The sequence below is a fragment of the Halichoeres trimaculatus genome, unplaced genomic scaffold (assembly GCF_033239565.1).
Source record: "Halichoeres trimaculatus isolate MK-OKI-2021-1 unplaced genomic scaffold, fHalTri1.1 fHalTri1_scaffold_13, whole genome shotgun sequence".
Lineage (NCBI taxonomy): Eukaryota > Metazoa > Chordata > Actinopteri > Labriformes > Labridae > Halichoeres > Halichoeres trimaculatus.
The window spans coordinates 10,480,856-10,492,325 of record NW_027437191.1 but is presented as its reverse complement, the minus strand read 5'-3'; the positions used below and the strand labels follow the sequence as shown (position 1 = coordinate 10,492,325).

Sequence of the window (11,470 nt, the reverse complement as noted above, 5' to 3'; positions counted from 1 at the left end):
GATTGAAAACAAAATTATTCAAAGTGCATAAAAAAACTAAAAACTGTCAAGTATTTTTTTAAATAAACTGGAGTGCAAAACAAAAGAGTTTAACTGCGAGGAGGACTAACTTCACACAAGATTTTCTTGCCTTGAGTATCAGCTGCTGGTATCGGTAGCCCTCATTGCTTTTTAAACAGGGCTGGTATTGACCCAATACCAATACCTGGTATCAGTACTCATCCATCCCTAGTAATAAATATAGAAAAAAATGTTTTATCTCAAGATTTGGGGGTTTTATACCTATAATTCATTTATAATATAACATTTATTTTACCTCACAATTAAATGATTTCAGGACATCTTTGAATCTCAATGTTTTTCCCATATATAAAAAAAAATTAATATTTTTTGTCATAAATTATCAAAAACATAATAATATACTTTAAACTTTGACAAATATTTTACATGTGTACTTTTATTGAACTTTCTTTTTGAATAAACTTCACCAAATTGTACAGAAGCTTCTAATTTTGTAAGAAAATTCATTGTACATCATATTTTTAAGCTCTAATTTTACAGTCATTCATTCATTCATTTATTCATTTTCTGAACAGCTTATCCTGTTCAGGGTTGCGAATGGCTGGAGCCTATCCCAGCTGTCATTGCGCGAGAGGCTGGGTACACCCTAGACAATCACAGGGCTTACAGTCTTTTGAGTCTTTAAATTAAATATATGAAAACATTAGTACATGATTTACATTTTCAGCTTTATAAAGCCTGAATGGCTAAACCCTCAGAGGTGCCCACGTAAAACTGTTAGATAATTTGACCCATGTCCTGTTTGTTTGTTATTTTTACATGTGAGAGGTGGGCTCTATCGCCTTTATTATAGACACTCAGCAGGGAGCGCTAACTGTTTCAGCTCCACAATGAACACTTCATTTTCACCTTAATTTTAACACAGTTTGGCTAAAACAAGAACACTCAAGGTGCCTGAGTGTGAAGCAGACAACCCTCCCTCTGAGAGGATGTATTACTATCATTATTTCTTCTTTGAATATTCACCTCATAATTGTTTTGTCTTTAGCTCTGAATACAAAAGGTGATGTTTATTTTCTACATTTAGTCATGATCCTATTAGAGTAACAATAGAATAATAGCCACTTCTGCTTTTTCTGGAGCCTTCATCACTCATAAAGAGGTCATCTGGGGCCAAAACAATCATATCTTTGTTTTTAGAAAAGGAACAAAGTTGACTCCATTTATTCAAAGAGCTGAGGAAGGGAAGAGAGCCTCCTGTTAGGCTTAAAAACATCTGTGTGAGAGAGAATCAGTGTACAGCACATGGTGTGTGTCCTGAAGTCCCTGCACTCTACGGAGGAAGCACCGCAGATACTGACCTAACAACTCTGTACAGGTGAGTCATGTGTGTCCCTGTGTGTTTGCAAAGAAGGAGAATTTAAATTAGATTTGCATCCAGAGACTGTCAGAGTATCTGCTCACAGCTCTCTGAGTTTTCTCAGAAACACAACCACCAGCAGCTTCCTCACAGAGCATCTGAGGGGTGTTTCACTGCCAGGCTGAACTGTGTCCGATGGTCACACATCTTTCTCCATCGTTTCAGAGAAACATGTTTCTGTGACGTAACCACAGAAACATGTTTCTGTGACGTAACCACAACACTCTTTTTAGGCCTCAGATAACATTTCATGTCCAAGTTATGCTTCCGGGAAACTTTGTGAGGCTCAAGCTAAAATTAACTGTGCAGCAGGTTCCTGTGATTGAGAAGACACACATCCACACACTGATTTACTCTGTGTCACTGTGATACGATGAGCTAACTATACTTAAGAGCGTGACTTGACTTGATTTAACTGGTCTCAGAGTTTTAAGCACAATCACAGAGGCTGTCTAAACTCATCAGTGAGAGCATAAAAGCGTGACATTTCACTAATGTTGTGTTCCCTGGAGAGCAGACAATAATGCTATGACTTTTGATTTTAAAAGGACAGTATTCCTAATAATAGGAATGAAATATTCTGATATCATGCTGATCCTTACTGACTGAAACCCTTTAAAAATCCTTTATCTTTAAATATGTGTTTTGTGCTGTTTTATATTCCATGTAATTTACTAATACCCCTGTATGTTAAATGTAAGATTTGTGATTCTATGACCAGTTATTTTGATTGTTATTCTGAGATAAAGAAATCAAGATCTGAACAAACATCTGAAGTAATTTCACAGAATAACCAGCTGTGTCATCTCCTTTTAATGAGTCAAAGATAATGAAGCCTGAAACAAGAATATATATTTTTATTTTATTTAATTTAATTTTATTTATATTTTATTTATTTATTCATTTATTTATCGACATTTTGGCAGACTTTTTTTTTCTTCAGAGCATCACATCAGTGTTATTCAATATCATAACCCAAACAGAGAGATAATATCCTATCATTAATTTTAAAGAAAGTTAACACTGTGGAGAGCAAACACTGTCAACACTGATACCTTAGGTTTCCTCTATCAGTCATCTGTATTTGTACTCTGTACTTTCGAACATAGTATATTCTGATGCTGTTAAATTACATCTGACAATGGCTGCAAATAAAAAATTTGGTGTATTTACATTTGTTGTAACAGTTGACGTACATTTCCTTCTTCCAATAAATGAATGAATGAATAAACTGCTCAGTTTATTAATATGACTCACATAATCACACCTGGTAAGTCTTGACGTCGTGGACAGGTCTGCTCTGTATATATTTTATAGTCCCCTGTTCAGCATGTGGTCAAACCATGGCGGTAAATGTGGACTGCAGCTCCTCTAGTGGTTACTTTGTGGTGCAGTATCCATTGCCCACACTAGATGGCAGCACTCTACCTAAACCCGGAAATGAAACATTATTCCACCAACGAAGGAGAAAGCTAATGTTATCTTCCGGTGCTGTGATTCACGTGGAAGAAGACCAGCGTGGGCTCACCTGAGTGTCACAGAAATACGAAAAAAGACAGAAAATGACGAAGTTAGACGGTGTGGTGTAAGTGTGAAGTTTATTTATCTGTTTTTAAACATTCTTGCTGATAAATTTTCTAGAAAACTCGTTTAGCTTTAAATTAAGACCTTTATAAGCTAGTTAGCATGTTAGCTTCAAGCTCACAGATTCTGGCCGTTTAATCTGCTTTTTTAAGATTAATGGTTAATTTCAGGGTAAATATTATAGTTTATGTGCCAGAGTGTTTCTTATGTACGTTCATGTCAAACACAGAAAACTGTAAACTGTCAAATTGGGTGCGTTTTTACCGTGTTGGAGTCACATTTAGATGCTGCATAAGAGAAGGGAGTCAGTTTATAAATTAGTAAATCAGCGTTAACCTGGTATTTAAAAATTGACACATTATAGTGATCGAAGCTCTTGTTATAGATCAATGTTACAGCCACTGTGAGCCTGTTTAGGACTCAGATTTTGGCTTAACTGATTGAATGAATAACTGTAACTCGTCTGTCTCCTCCTGTGAATCCTCAGGAAACCAAAGACGAAGCGCTCAAAGCGTTTCCTGGAGAGCAGAGCTCCTAAACTGACAGAAGATGTGAAGACAGCCATGATAATGAAAGGAGGGAACAGCAGTCAGACAGTCACCCAGGCTCTGAAGGACGTGGTGAGTAACACCTGGTAGTTTTGTAATTAGTGCTTAGGTAAACTGTTTTGTCAGTTGTCCTGCTAACAACAAACTCCTTCCCAGCTCTATCACATCTCTCTTCCTCCCGTTTCCAGACATGCACTGAGATGTGCTGTCAGTCCGTAAGTGAACTCACACAGCAAACGTTGCTAACATCTTGGTCACAGGGAACACCTGAGCACTGAAACACTCACTATAAAAACTCACACCTGCAGTGACCTGAGGAGGATACGTAGAGTGTGCTCAAAGGTCAAAGCATAAAGCCTTTGTGATGTGAAATGGATCAGAGCTTGCTTTATGATACCTGAGAGCTCTACCTGGAGCTTTAGACTTTCAGGGAGAGCTTGCCTCCCTCATGTTGATGTTAACTGTTGCGTACATAGGAAACCAAAACAGAGTAATTCTTCTTCTTTCACATATCTCAAATCTTTTATCTAATTTATTATTTTTCATACACATAAACTTATAAATTCCTCCTACCAATCTTGTCCAAACTAGGGATGGGCATTTCAAGGAAAGAGCTATTCTATATTTGCTTGTTACTATTTGAAAATTGTTATTCAATTTTTTAATGTTAATGACTATTCAAATATTCTAAAATCATTGCCCATATCTAGTCCAAACACATACAATAAAAAAAAGCACTTTCCCCTTGCTGTACCTCTCCCTGTGTGTCTGATGGTTGGTTTGCATCATGTAATGTTGTTTTCACACTGATAATGAAGTGAGGAAGATCTAAAAAGCTTTTGTGTCTAATCTCAAATGACTCTTTACCTCAGATATTAACGTGAAGTCTCTGTCTGTCCGCAGTACGCCCTGAAGAAGCCCAATGCTGTGCTGTACAAGAAGTAAGAGCTTTGTTTCATTCTTGTTCTTATAAAATAAACCTGCTTGCTGATTTATTACCTTTACCTCTGTTCTTTGACCCTTTTTCTTTTATTTTTGATTATTTTAGTCTTTTAATGCCATTATCAAAGTATTTCTCTGGTATACAGAAAAACACCCTGCCTCTCCCACATTTGAACTCAGCAGTTCTTTTACACAGCAGACATGTTGGGAATGAAGGAAGGGATTAGACCAATTAATTCAATTAATTAATCAGATAATTTGCAGAGAGGTGAGTCAGAGCACTCAGAGACAAAAAGAGAACATACAGCAACTCTATAGTCCCCACTGCAACATACAGCTTTGACAAGGCTTGATAGCCACCTACAGGAGTAGATGTCTGAGCCTCTGACCCAAGGAGATTCTCTGTCCCTGTGTGAAAGACGATAGTTTTCTTGAGTCTTGAATCATACAGTGGAGCTGAGTCTACAGCCTGTGTCTGAATCAGTCTCCTGTGTAAAATAAAAAAGTTAACATCTGATGTTTGATAAGAGGCGTGTTCTTGTGTTTTAGGAAGAACATCACTCGACCATTTGAGGACTCAACGTCTCTGGTGAGAATTTCCAAATGTTCGCTTTTTTTTCTGTCTGTGGCTCAGCCTGGTGAGGACAGGGGCTGGCTTACAGGTCTGACTGTAAATGAAGCTAGAGAAGGTGAAACTGCTGATGGACTGACTGATGTCTGTGGATGCACCAGGTAGACCTGTACAGAGAGCACAGTGTGAATCTGCAGCTGAGGGGAGATAGTAGCAGGATGGTGATTTTTTGTAAAGAAGCCTTGAAGGTTTTTAGGAACCTATTTAAAGGCACAGTCTGTGCTTATTTGCAGTGTTGTTGTATGGGGTTCTTGTCCGTATAGTAAATGTATTACCCACAGAGAACACTGCTCAGCTCTGCCCTTTCAGAAACCAGAACAGAAGCTGAAATTTTCAAAAACAGTATTAAATGTTAATAATTGAGAACATTTTGTGAGTATTTGGGCAGCAGAGTCCAGGCTGGGAAGCAGACTGGGTTTGATCCAGGGTAGAGCCAGCTCACAGTCTGAAGACGGAAGATAAGTTCAGTTAGCAGTTTTCATCGAGTTTAATCTCTGGTCCGAACACATTTTATCTCTCAACAGGAGTTTTTCTCTAAGAAGACGGACTGCTCACTGTTTCTCTTCGGCTCCCACAACAAGAAACGACCAAACAACCTCATATTCGGTACAGTGTCTTCTAAGCAACTGTCCTCCAACGTCACTGTCCCCTGTTCTCCATTGCAGCATAGATTTTGAGACTATGAGAAATAAGATTCTTAATCTCATTTTGATAGAATCACTTAATCTGTTGATCTCAAGGATGTTACCAAGACTGATCAGTTTGAAGACTGCAGGTTTGATGATGGTGTGTGATTGTGTGTGTGCAGGTCGTCTCTTTGACTTCCATGTGCTGGATATGGTTGAACTGGGGATTGAAAAGTACGTCTCTCTGAGTGATATTAAGGTGAGAAACGATTTTTACACCTGTGTCTGTGCTGTCCTCTTCACACACACTGAGACAGATTATTATATCCACAGATCCCTTGTATTTTATTCATGATGTAAAGTGTTACTGGTTTACTGGTGTACTGTGAGAACTGTTGAGAACTAATCTGCTCTACTGTTCAAGTCAGTGGCTACATTTACATTCAGTAAATTCAGTCATTTCTGCTTCTTCTTACTGCATCCATAGCAACAGCAGCAACAACATGGCAGACTTCCTGTACTCCAAAGACCAAGATTCCTTGTGAACAGAACATGCAAAGGAAACAAATTAATGTTCCTTTTGATTGGGATATCCCAATAGGCGTATACATGACCAAATACTTGGGTTGCAAAAGGAGTAACCCAGAGTGATTTTTTAGGTTTTTAAAAGGGTTATTGGTGCTTACATGGCCGTGTGCAACACGGTTATTGCTAGTAATCTGAGGATGAAAGGGTTACTGACTGCATGCATATAAAAGCAGTTGGTGTCACACTTGCTTGATTCTTAATCATCAATACACTACAACTCTCTTTCTGTGTGTGTGTTTGTCTCCTGTCCTGCAGCTCAGCAAATGCCCCGAAGGAACCAAACCGTTGTTGGTATTTGCAGGAGAAGCTTTTGACATTGACCTGGAACACAAACGTCTAAAGAGTTTGCTCATAGGTAAGCTCTGGTTTTTAGATGTTCAAATCTTCAAGTCTGAGGATGTCTCAAACAGTTTCACTTTTAGAATTGATTTAAAAAGTCTGCAGTGATCCAGTAGCGATTGTATTTCTGCTCTTTGACTAACTCCCTCTTTGTTTGATGGTCCGCCCTCTCAGACTTCTTCAGAGGCCCCACTGTACCCGCCGTCCGTCTGGCAGGTTTGGAGCATGTTCTGCACTTCACAGCCGTGGAGGGGAAAATCTATATGCGCAGTTACAGGTACACACATAAGACCTGCTTTAGGCTTTGTACACACGTAGCCGGGTATTTTCAAAACATGAATACCCCCCTCATTTGTTTTTAGAAATACTTTTGTCCACATGCACTAAGAACATTTGCTGATAAGTGTGGCTCGAAGCACGCCAAAGCGGTATTTGGCAGTCTTTATCAGACCTAAACACTCTGTCAGTCAATCTGAATGAACCCTCATTTAGCTGTGACGTTTCAGATCCAAAAACTTAGTTTCCTGGTGTATACAATATACCATATTGTATACACTGGAATATAAACTGGAGTTTTCCAAAATCTTCACTTGGTTGGAGTTTTCAAGAAACGTCTATTTTAGTGACGTAAATCTGCAGTTTTGTGTGGCTTAAACATCTAAAGATATATCTAGTTTCCCAGATACCCGGCTTCATGTGGACATGGCCTTAAATGTTCTCAGCTGAGTCTATGATGAGTCTTTAACATCTGAGACAGGGAGCCTCATGCTCTGGTCTGTGCATCTGCAGGTGTCTGTTGAAGAAGTCTGGCTGTCGCACTCCGAGAATCGAGCTGGAGGAGATGGGACCGTCTCTGGATTTGGTGTTGAGGAGGACTCACCTGGCCTCAGATGACCTGTATAAGTTAGCTCACAGACAGCCCAAAGCTCTGAAGGTAAGAGACTGAATATCATTCAGCACAGGTTTTATCATGAAGGGATGAAGAGTAGTCATGTGGATTCATCTATACGCATGCAACACATCAGTCACCTACTGGACTAAATGACTCACAAGAAATTGTTCTGCTTTTATACAAGACACCGTTATAAGACACCATGACCTGAGGGTGGCACCAGGGTCATTGAAGGGTTTTAACCTCTGCACAGTCAGGGTTTTCTGCATCAAACACTTCTGCTTGAATATTGTGTTACTAAAACTTAAAAACATTAGAGACAGAAAAGACAGAGTTGTAACCCTTCACTCTCATGTCTGTATGATCTGTACCACAGAGAACTAGCAACTCTTTTAGGATGGTGTATTTAGATAATGAGAATAAAGTGGTAATCATTCATTAAGTGCTGAAGGACTCAGCAGTAAGGTTCATATCATACAAGAAAGAAGATTGGAAAAAAAGGCTCAAAATCATTTTGACCATTAAAAGTGGTTTTATTGATTCATGACATCAAATCATGCACAGAGTAGCATGAAAGAAAACTCTCCACTTAAATGTTTCCAATAGCTATAGAGGCTATAGACTGTATGACAGTAGGACAGTGAGTTTTGTTAGTCCAACAGCTGTAGAGACTGTAAAGGCAGCAAAGCGTCCTCTGTTGCCTCTGTCATCCAGTGGGCGCCCTGTTTTTATTCCAGTCTGAGTGGATCTGAACAGTTGCGGACTGTCTGGTCTTGGCCTTGCACGTCCACATATTCAACTGGCCTCTGATTTCTGTGTCCGTTTAAAGGATTAATACTAAAGGCCCATTTATGCTTGACTTTACATATGGATACAGACAGAGCCTCCTGTCTGTGTTTCCATGAAGCTTGAGAATATGGAACAAACAAGCAGTACCACCAGAAACCGTGGGGGCAGTGTTGCTGTTACTACCCAATACGATTGCTCTAGCTTGTGGCTCTGCCCTCTATAACTTCAGGAGGATCAGACCCTACCTGACACAACAGGCCACACAGCTTCTGGTACAGGCCCTTGTGATATCATGCATCGACTACTGCTCTCTTCTAGCAGGCCTCCCTGCTTGTCCATTTAAACCTCTGCAGACTACCCAGAATGCAGCAGCAGGTCTGGTCTTTAACCAGCCCAAAACAGCACACGTCACCCAGCTGTTAATCTTTCTTCACTGGCTTCCAGCAGCTGCTTGAATCAAATTCAAAGCTCTTCTTCTGGCTTGCAAAATATTGACAAGAATGGCTCCTGCCTACCTGGGGTCCCTCATCCAGGTCTACACTCCTTCTGGTCCAATACGCTCTGCTTGTGAAAGACGCCTGGTGCGCCCAGCCCAACGCGGCTCTAAATCTATAGCCAGACTCTTCTCCTCTGTTGTGCCCAAATGGTGGAATGAATTACCTAACTCTATATGATCCACAGAGTCCTTTTCTACTTTAAGAGATGTCTGAAAACTTATCTGTTCAGTGAACACTTAAGTAGGGATGGGAATTGATAGATTTTATCAATACCGATGCTGTTAACGATCCTGCTAATCGACCCAATTCTTTAACGATTCCCTTATTGGTTCAGTGGCAACAATGCCAAATAAACATCCCAGTAGAGATAACTGCTTCTGCAAGTTGCTGGTGTTTCCACTCACTTAAGGTTGTGAAGTAGGTGTAATTAAAATTAAGCCACAATTCTGACGCTTCTGAGCCCTGTCAGTTGAATGGCATTGATAAGGGAATTGAAAGGCAAAAAGATTAATATCGATTCTTTGATAGACCTGTTAACGATTCTCAACTGGAATTGGTTTTCGATTCCCATCCCTACACTTAAGCACTTAATCTGAGCCTTCTCCTCTTTGTCTTCAGGGGCAGAATGAGTCAGTAGGTCTAACAGCAACATCACAGTTTTATCTATTAATTTGAATAACCTTAATTTTCCCAGCTCACTACCGAAGGTAGGGTGATTATCCTAAATAAGATAGTATTGACTAGCTTTCTCCGTCCAGCTCATCATTTAAACTGAGCAGACACACACTTCTATCTTCTATCTGAACACGCACTAACAGCTTCTGCGCCCTGTGCTGGTGTAATGTGCTGGGTAAAGATAATGGAAAGTGTGATCTGTGGTGCAGCTGATTAAATGTCATGCAGATATTGGCACCTTCTTGGTTAGAGTTTGAAGGATAACGATGCAGAAATCCTCCAGTATTCAACGTCAGAATGCAGCCACAGAGTAATGTGTGAATACTGCAGCATGAACCGGGAGCCCAGGTTTAAAGGAGTTCTGTAACTTTAAAGAGAGGGAAGTTGGTCTCAAGTTTCTGAATAAAGTTTTTACCATCCAACAGAGAGCTCTGTTTCTGCAGGATCCTGTCTGCATCACTGACTGTATATAGAATACAGAGCGTGGCATTGTACAGTTTTGAAGATCAGGGACTCTGAGTGGAGCTGGGTGACAAAAATATATATATTTTTTTTCTCTCAGGACTCTAATCTCCTCTTATCTCTCCTCCCTGACATATTTTTTTCCCCAAAAAAATACAAAAGAACTGCAGCTGTCAATCATTGTTAAACATGACACAAAGTCTCGTTTTTAACCTCTAACTAATGAAAGCACATTTTTCTGAAAAAAGAAGACTTGAACACAAAGCAGCCAAATTATAGCTTCACATCACCACAACAATCGGATGTGAGAAACATTTTCATGAGGTGTTTTAATTTTTTAGTTTGACTACAGCCCATCTGGAATGGCTGGGGAGATCGATTTTTGACCTATTTTGCAGCCAGCCACCACGGGAAGCAGTCTTTGTGGCAACCTCACTGAGACGAGCAAGATGACGACCATTTTTTACAGTCTATGGTCTGAACTCGCACACTCTGAGTCTATCAGGGATGAAAATAAGATTATCTAATGGAGTTTATTCTCTGCAGACATCACAGCCCTGTGAAGTGTATCTGTTGGAGAAATGATAAGTGTTACGATATACTTTACAATTAGTCCCTAAACTGACTACATCATCTTTCTTTCTCTGACAGGCTAAGAAAAAGAAGAACATTTCCCATGATGCCTTTGGTACCAAGTTGGGCCGGGTGCACATGCAGAAACAGGATCTGTCCAAGCTAAGGACACGGAAAATGAAGGGTCTGAGGAAGAGGAGGGGGGACATGGTTTCTGAGGAGAAGGAGGGACAGGCAGCTAAAGTGGCCAAAGTGGACGACTGAGGGTCACCTGTGCAGACGGACAGGAAGTGTGTTTAAAGACTGAGAACTCCTGAGTGTGTGAGCAGCCACCAGGTGAAGAGCATCTGTCTGCTCGAACCGCCCCCTCTCTGTCTCTGCTCTACAGGTATCCCACAGGTGACACCTCCCCCTGAGGGAGAGCGTGTGTGATTCAGGAGGCTGAGGTCTTACCTGTGATGAGATAAACTGTCTGCCAGAGGAATCCAAACTATTAACAGATTCATTTTTATTAAACCATGATTTTGAGATCTCTGTGTCCATGTCCTTCATGACTTTTATTAAAGTCACTTGTCTCCAGTCTTTCCAGTGTCATTTGTCTTTCTCCAGCATCATTTTAATCAAACAATGATCCAAATAAAACTGAAATAGTTCAGTTCATTCCTAGAAGACTGAACTGTATCTGAACAGTGAAACTAGACGACTGCAGATTACGTTAAACTTTAGCTTTTGTGGAGTTAATCCAGTTTGAGAAGCATTTCTGGGGATTGTGGGTCAGCTGGAAGAGACCACGCTCATGATTTAGAGGCTTAAACACTACAGAGGGATGTGGTTTTTCAGTAAAGCTGCTCTGAACTACAGTAAGGTCATCGGGCTACAGTTT

General features: G+C 40.1%; 1 protein-coding gene across 1 annotated transcript; it reads left to right on the top strand.

Annotated features, from left to right (window-relative positions):
• Positions 1-2,879: 2,879 nt before the first annotated feature.
• Positions 2,880-11,187, top strand: rpf2 (ribosome production factor 2 homolog). Its single transcript, XM_074685204.1, has 10 exons — positions 2,880-3,026; positions 3,513-3,645; positions 4,477-4,514; positions 5,065-5,104; positions 5,671-5,752; positions 5,955-6,031; positions 6,616-6,715; positions 6,874-6,976; positions 7,489-7,633; positions 10,666-11,187. The coding sequence occupies exons 1-10, from the start codon at positions 3,004-3,006 to the stop codon at positions 10,849-10,851; spliced, it is 927 nt and encodes a 308-aa protein (XP_074541305.1). The 5' UTR covers positions 2,880-3,003; the 3' UTR covers positions 10,852-11,187.
• Positions 11,188-11,470: the final 283 nt, after the last annotated feature.